The sequence below is a fragment of the Belonocnema kinseyi genome, chromosome 5 (genome assembly GCF_010883055.1).
Source record: "Belonocnema kinseyi isolate 2016_QV_RU_SX_M_011 chromosome 5, B_treatae_v1, whole genome shotgun sequence".
Classification (NCBI taxonomy): Eukaryota; Metazoa; Arthropoda; class Insecta; order Hymenoptera; family Cynipidae; genus Belonocnema; species Belonocnema kinseyi.
The window spans coordinates 57,817,815-57,824,839 of record NC_046661.1 but is presented as its reverse complement, the minus strand read 5'-3'; the positions used below and the strand labels follow the sequence as shown (position 1 = coordinate 57,824,839).

Genomic DNA, 7,025 nt, shown 5'->3' with positions numbered 1-7,025 from the left:
ATATTAGTTTTGTCGATGCTTGTATGTTGATTTTTGCGTTTTACAGTCGTCACATCAGGAAACTTTGATTCCGCTTTAAGGATATCAGCTAATTCTTGAGCGTCATTGATAAATTTGTCAAATTCTTCGTCATTTCGCATTGCAGAGAAATTCTGTATAAACTCTTGAATTACGACGTTACATTTTATTAAATTGGGATTCGACTGCCAGATTCGCATAGATCTGATAGGATGTCTTTCTCATATAAAAGCAGAAACTGTAAAAAATTATGAGAAAAAATGAAAAAGGTGGGTTTTCCCGAAAATATTTTTTATTTTTTTCTTGTAATTTTGAAAACTTAAAAAAGATATTCTCTGGAAAACCCCGTATTTTTTATTCTTTCTAATATGTATAATCATCAGTCAGTCCCTCCGTAGTTATGAGGGTACAAAATACATGATAATAATTCGTCCTAATAGGGTCACTACGGGGAAGGAAATTGTTTTAGACTTTATTTATGACTTTTCATAACTCTTTACATTTTTAGGGGTTTTAAAGCGCCCCTGAACGATTGGCGCCGGGGTGCGATGCACCCTTTTGCGCACGAGTAAAACCGGCTTTGGCTAACAATGAGGTCAATTTGTGATTTTTTAGCTGTGGGAACTTTTAAAACTTTCACATTTAGTGAAATTTATCAAGTTGGCGACTCCTGAATCAGTGAAGGAAATGCAGATTCCAGCGATGATGTCAGTTACGGGATTTGGAAAACAAAGTGTAAGTTTCGTTTAAAAGAAATAAAAATATGTTCTACGGAAATAGTTTAATAACAATCTTCTTCTACCTATTAAATTTTATAGAAGTAATATACAGTAGCGGATGTTTCATACACTCTCTAAATATGAATCAGTGAAAAATTCACTGATTGCAATAGTAGTTAGACATCTCACTGATTAATCAGTGATTTCAGACTTATTCATTTATCAGTTCAGTAACATCAGAGTAAATAATGTGAATCATAACCCCTAAATTTTTTAAGTTAATCGTTGTTGTTACTCTTTTACTTAAGTAGCAAGAAGAATTCTTTAATGAAATAAATTTTTTAATTTTCGGGTTGTAAGTCTGCTGAATTAACTACGGGATAAATATACTTTAACTCGTATAGGAAGTACTTACTTAACGAGTTTGTACATGACAGTCTAATTTTGAAATCAAAGTAATATGTGACGTTGTTTGTTATTTAAAAGCATCGCAACTTTTCACGTTTTTTAGTATTTGATCATATTTATTGGTTTAAGTTATCACTATGATTCCTTGATTAAATGTATTAAGATATTATTTTATTATGATTGCTAAATTGACATGGTGCAGTGCTGCCAACCCTCAAAATTGGTTATTCCACTGAATCAATATGTCATCTTTCACTGATTGTGAGTGATTCATTCCTTGCTATTTGAATCAGTGAAATTTTACTGATTCAGATTTACAGAGTAGGCTACAAAGGCTGCAGTTTAGGGCGGTACAATGGGGGGGGGGGGCTGAAAGATTTGATAACTACATGTCTTACTGTGAATTCCAAATCGAGTAGTTAATTTATGTTAGCCTAAGGGTGGTAAATTTCTGTTACCCTAGGGACGGCAAATACCTAAATCCGCCACTGGTATTACAAGAAAATATTTTTTGAAATTCTCAATCGTTAAAAAAATCAAAATTATGTTAATTGTGTTTGCTGATTCAGTGATCAATTTCTCACTGATTCAAATTTATATAATGCGTTCCTTTCAAATATTTTATTGTAAATTAATTTTATTTTTATCATTTTAAGAATGGGATCATTGGTCGTTTGGTGAGAAAACAAGTTCAAATCCTGGATCCCCGCATTGTGAATAATTTTACCGACCGTCTTGTTGTTTTGGAAAATAATGCTCTAAATATGTGCAACGGAGATTCTGGAAATCCAGGAGTTATCGACGGAAACTTGACCGCTCTCTCGATCTTTGAGAGCAATTTTTGTGGCGATCACCCTACATTTTTCACGGGAATTCCATATTACTATGAGTGGATAAAAACTTACGTTGGTGCGAAACGACTGGAAGAGTATCCCGATCTTAAATAATAAATAAATGTATCTTGATAAGTGTGAATAAAATTATGTTGGCGCTAAGCGCTTGGGAAAAAACCTTGAATTAGACATTTAATGCACGGAACGCCTTTGGATATTAATATTTCTTTTATCGCATATCCATAATTCAAATAAAGTGTACGAATTTACGGATAATTGAGGTTCGGTTAGAAAAAGTCGAATAGGGACCATGAAAATCCAGACTAATATCATTCATTGGAATAAACCGTACGAATTTTAGATTCTTACGTGGACTTCATATACTTCTTAATATACAGGGTGGACACGCTGGGGCTTACATACATGGCGATCTGAATGCTACCCGAATTGCACAACAGCAGGGGATAAACCATTATACAGGGATATTTTCATATCCCGCGCCTTTAAAATTGCATTCGGATCAGCCATTCGGCCAAGTCCGTGCATCTTCGGATAAAGTTTATAATAGTTTCCATGGTTGCGTTCGAAACTTCAAATGGATACAAGTATCAAAACAACATAGGTTATGTTACATAGTAATTACAAAAAATAAAAGTGTTTAATTAATTATGAAGTGAGACATGTGATCTGATAAGTAAACGTCAGCTTTCTTCTGTACAAATAATATTATGGAATGGTTGCTGACAGACAAATACTATAAAATGGTAATAATATTCTGCGATTTTATTGGGTGAAGAGTGAATTGTGTTTAACGCTTATTTGCGACATAAAAAAGGTATGTTATAAACAGACAGGATATGTTTTAAGTAAAGTGAATAAAATATTACATGCGAGAACTTTCAATTGACATTACCTACAATTTCTTACAGCGATTTGGGTGAAAAGGTGAATCCGAACATAACCTCGAAATAATGACAGATCGGCCCGGCATGTTTATTATACTTTCGATTGTTTATTATTTGCCAAAAAAATGTTTTGTGGTTTTGTATGTTTATTACTGACAGTGCCGGCAGTAAAAATTTAAACAATAATTACTTAATAATAATTTAAGAAACATGACTTATTAATGATTTTAATAAGTAAGACTTTATTCCTGAAATTAATAACTGATTTCCATTGTTTTTTTCACAGATCGATTATAGATAAAATACACATCAGAAAATTCAGATGGATTTTGTGCATTTCAGCTGGTTCATTTCAATGAACATTATTGGAAAACCGTTATCTCTAGACCTTATCCCAAGACTGGAGATTGGTTAGCCTAAAATTAATTCTAGTTCAATCTGACGGTATAGAGAAGTATCAAAGAATATCTTAAGGTAATTTATCTTATCTGAATTTTTATTAATAAAATATTTAGGCATTTTTTTGTATTTTAGAAAATGTTTTCTCTGCATCTCATACTAAAATTTGGTTTGATCAACCACTAAAATAAATTAGAGACTCGTTGGTGATTGACTTGTTTCAGATATAAATCTAGACAAGATATTTTAGGCTAGAATTGTTATTTCAATTTTTTCAGAAATTATTCTATTTGAAAAAATGCTATCTCTGAATCTGATTTCCAAATTTTCAATCAATCAGCCTCGAAAATTAATTCTAATTCATTTTGATGGTATAGCTTCGTCAAAAAGATATCTTGAAGAAATTAAACTTGCCTGAAATTTAATTAATAAAATATTTAAGGATTTTTTATATTTTAGCAAATGTTTTCTCTGGACCTCATCCTAAAATTTGGTTTAGTTAACCAACCAAATAAATTAGAGACTCGTTGGTGATAGAATTGTATCAGAAATAAATGTAGAGAAGATATTTTACGCTAGAATTGTTATTCCATTTTTTTTTAGAAATTATTCTATTTTCGAAATTCCTATATCTGGATCTGATTTCCAAACAAGCATTCAATCAGCCTCGAAAATTAATTCTAATTCATTTTGATGGTATAGATTTATCAAAAAGATATCTCGAAGAAATTTAATTTGCCTAAATTTAAATTAATCAAATATTTAGGGATTCTGAAATAAAATTTACGGAATTGGTGTCTTCATTTCTAACGGCATAATTTGAACTTAAACGATAACTCAATGAAATACACTAAAATAACATTTCGAGTAAATTTCAATTACACTAAAAGATTTGTATTTTCTGACAAGATACCAATAATGTACGAATTTAATATTTAGAAATGATGAAATACATAATTATAGCAAAACTTATGAAAAAATTGGAATACAAATTCTGGCACAAAATATCGCTTCTGCATTTATTTCTGCTACACTAACAAGACTCTAATTTATTTTATTGGTGGGTCAAACCAAATTTTAGGATGAGGTCCAAAGAAAACATTTTCTAAAATACAAAAAAATCCCTAAATATTTTATTAATTAAAATTCAGGCAAGTTAAATTTCTTCAAGATGTCTTTTTGAAAAAGCTATACCATCAAAATTAATTAGAATTAATTTTCGAGGCTGATTGAATGCCAGTTTGGAAATCAGATCAAGAGATAGCGTTTTTTCAAATAGAATAATTTCTGAAAAAATTGGAATAACATGTCTGGCCTAAAATATCTTGTCCAGATTTATTTCTGATACAATTCTATCACAAACGAGTCTCTAATTTATTTTATTGGTTGATCAAACAAAATTTTAGGATGAGATCTAGAGAAAACATTTTATAAAATACAAAAAAATCATTAAATGTTTTATTAATTAAAACTCAGACAAGACAAATTACCTCGAGATATTTTTTTGATACACCTATACCATCAGATTGAATTAGAATTAATTTTAGGCTGCTCAATCCCCAGTCTTGGGATAAGGTCTAGAGGTAATGATTTTTCAATGGTGTTCATTGAAATGAACCAGCTGGAATGCACAAAATCCATCTGCATTTCCTGATGTGTACTCGTATTTCATCTATGATCGATCTGTGAAAAAAAAACAATGGAAATAAGTTATTAATTTCAGGAATAAAGTGTTACTTATTAAAATCATTAATAAGTCATGTTTATTAAATTATTATTAAGTAATTATTGTTTAAATTATTACTGCCGGCACTGTCAGTAATAAACATACAAAACCGGGCCGATCTGTCATTATTTCGAGGTTATGTTCGTATTCACGTGTTTGTCCTAATCGCTGTAAGTAATGGTAGGTAATGTCAATTTAAAGTTTACGCATGTAATATTTTATTTACTTTACTTAATACGTATTCTATATATTCATAACATAACTTTTTTGCCGCAAATAAGCGTTAAACACAATTCACTCTTCGTCCATTGGGATCGCAGAATATTATTACTATTTTATAGTATTTGTCACTCAGTACACAGGTCTCACTTCATTATCAATGAAACACTTTTATTATTTGTAATTACTACAAAACATAACCTATATTTTTTGACACTTGTATCCATTTGAAGTTTCGAACGCAACTTTAAAGGCGCGAAATATGAAAATACCCCTGTACAATGGCTTCTTCCCTGCTCCTGTGCAATTCTGGTAGCATCAAGTGCGCCATGCATGTAAGCCCCAGCGTGTCCACCCTGTATATGTGTATACGCTCGGATGGTCGTTCGCTGGCTACAGTAGGTTTGTTTACGAAGATTATACTAATATCTATACGCATATATAAACGTATCTTATAACTACAAATTTCACGCATTACGCTGAGACTCATGATGCTTTCGGTCCTTATTGGCATCTGAAATACAACGATACGTCACCTGGTGGCTAAATTGGCATTAAAATAGCGGGTTGTTTTTAAAAGGCTGTGTGCTATTCCGGTGATATTTAGGGTAGAATAAAAATATATTTTTTTAATGCAATGATTTAAATCATCAAAGTAAAAAAAACTTTGATAATACAGAAATAGACGATCTAGGTACGAAATTCTGTCCGAGGAAAAGCTAATGTAAAATATTTTGCTCTGTTTTCGAATGTTTAAGCTAGGCTAGAAAAAATCTAGATGTCATGGTTTCATCAATTTCCCTTACCTAAAAAAGGGTTTGTTAAAGAGGGCAATAAAAGTGGGCCTGAAGAAATTATCGATCAGAGAAAGCATAGGGAAAACTTTCTAAAACTGGAGAAGAAGGTAACTTCAAACATATGTGTCTTTGCTCTCTGCATTTTAAAATTTTGGATTACTCATTTCGAACAGGTAAGTTCACATTGATTTCTATAGTAAAATATATTTTCTAATATTTTTAATTCATAAAAAATATAGAAATACCATTTGCGTTATCCTGATTGTCCATAATATTATTTTATAAACCTCAAAAATTTGATAGGAACTGATTACAAGTTCTCCAATATACATGAAGCAAAATCGTTTTTATTTTTTGTACATATCGAAGACATTTTGAAAACTTGAGATTTGCCTGGATGAAGTTTTTTCAAAAACTCCCAAGAAAATATTAATATTATTATTAGAGTGAAGAATTCCCTTCTTTGTATACAAAAAAAAGATGCTCAATTATAATCCGAAAATGTATTTTTTGTAGATTGCAGTGCAGGGGAAAGGTAGTTAATTCTGGTACCGCAAACTGGACGATTGTAAACAAAAAGCAATTAGCTTTATGCTCGTTTGATCATCCGGCTGTTTTCCATTAAATAATATGTATCCAGCGCGTAACATCGTTTCACCTTCCACACAATTTTTACACGAAGGAGTGGATAACGTAAATTTATAAATTTCAGCAATGCTGAGCGACATCTTTGGACATACTAAGCACGAAAAACGATTAAAATTCACTAACAACACAATGTATTAGTTGCAAAGTAACCCCGTTGTCTCCGGCCATTTTTGTTTAAATCCCCCTTCTGGCGTCATGATTTCAAATCCCAATATACTAAACGAGAAAAACGTATCACTACTTGTGAGAAACTTATAGTGCTTAGTCAAAAATTTCAGGTGGTCCAGATTTAATTAACTATTTATCACACTCACACACACACACACACACACACACACACACACACACACACA

General features: G+C 31.4%; 1 protein-coding gene across 2 annotated transcripts in view; it reads left to right on the top strand.

Moving 5' to 3' along the window:
• The window catches only part of LOC117172952 (chymotrypsin-C-like), a 21,769-nt gene extending 19,614 nt beyond the window's left edge, over positions 1–2,155 (top strand). For both annotated transcript variants that reach the window (XM_033361260.1, XM_033361259.1), the window contains exons 5-6: positions 634–753; positions 1,802–2,155. In XM_033361260.1, coding sequence (XP_033217151.1) covers positions 634–753; positions 1,802–2,092 — 411 coding nt within the window. In that variant the 3' untranslated portion in view covers positions 2,093–2,155. The remainder of the gene's footprint in view (positions 1–633; positions 754–1,801) is intronic.
• The last annotated feature ends 4,870 nt before the right edge of the window (positions 2,156–7,025 follow it).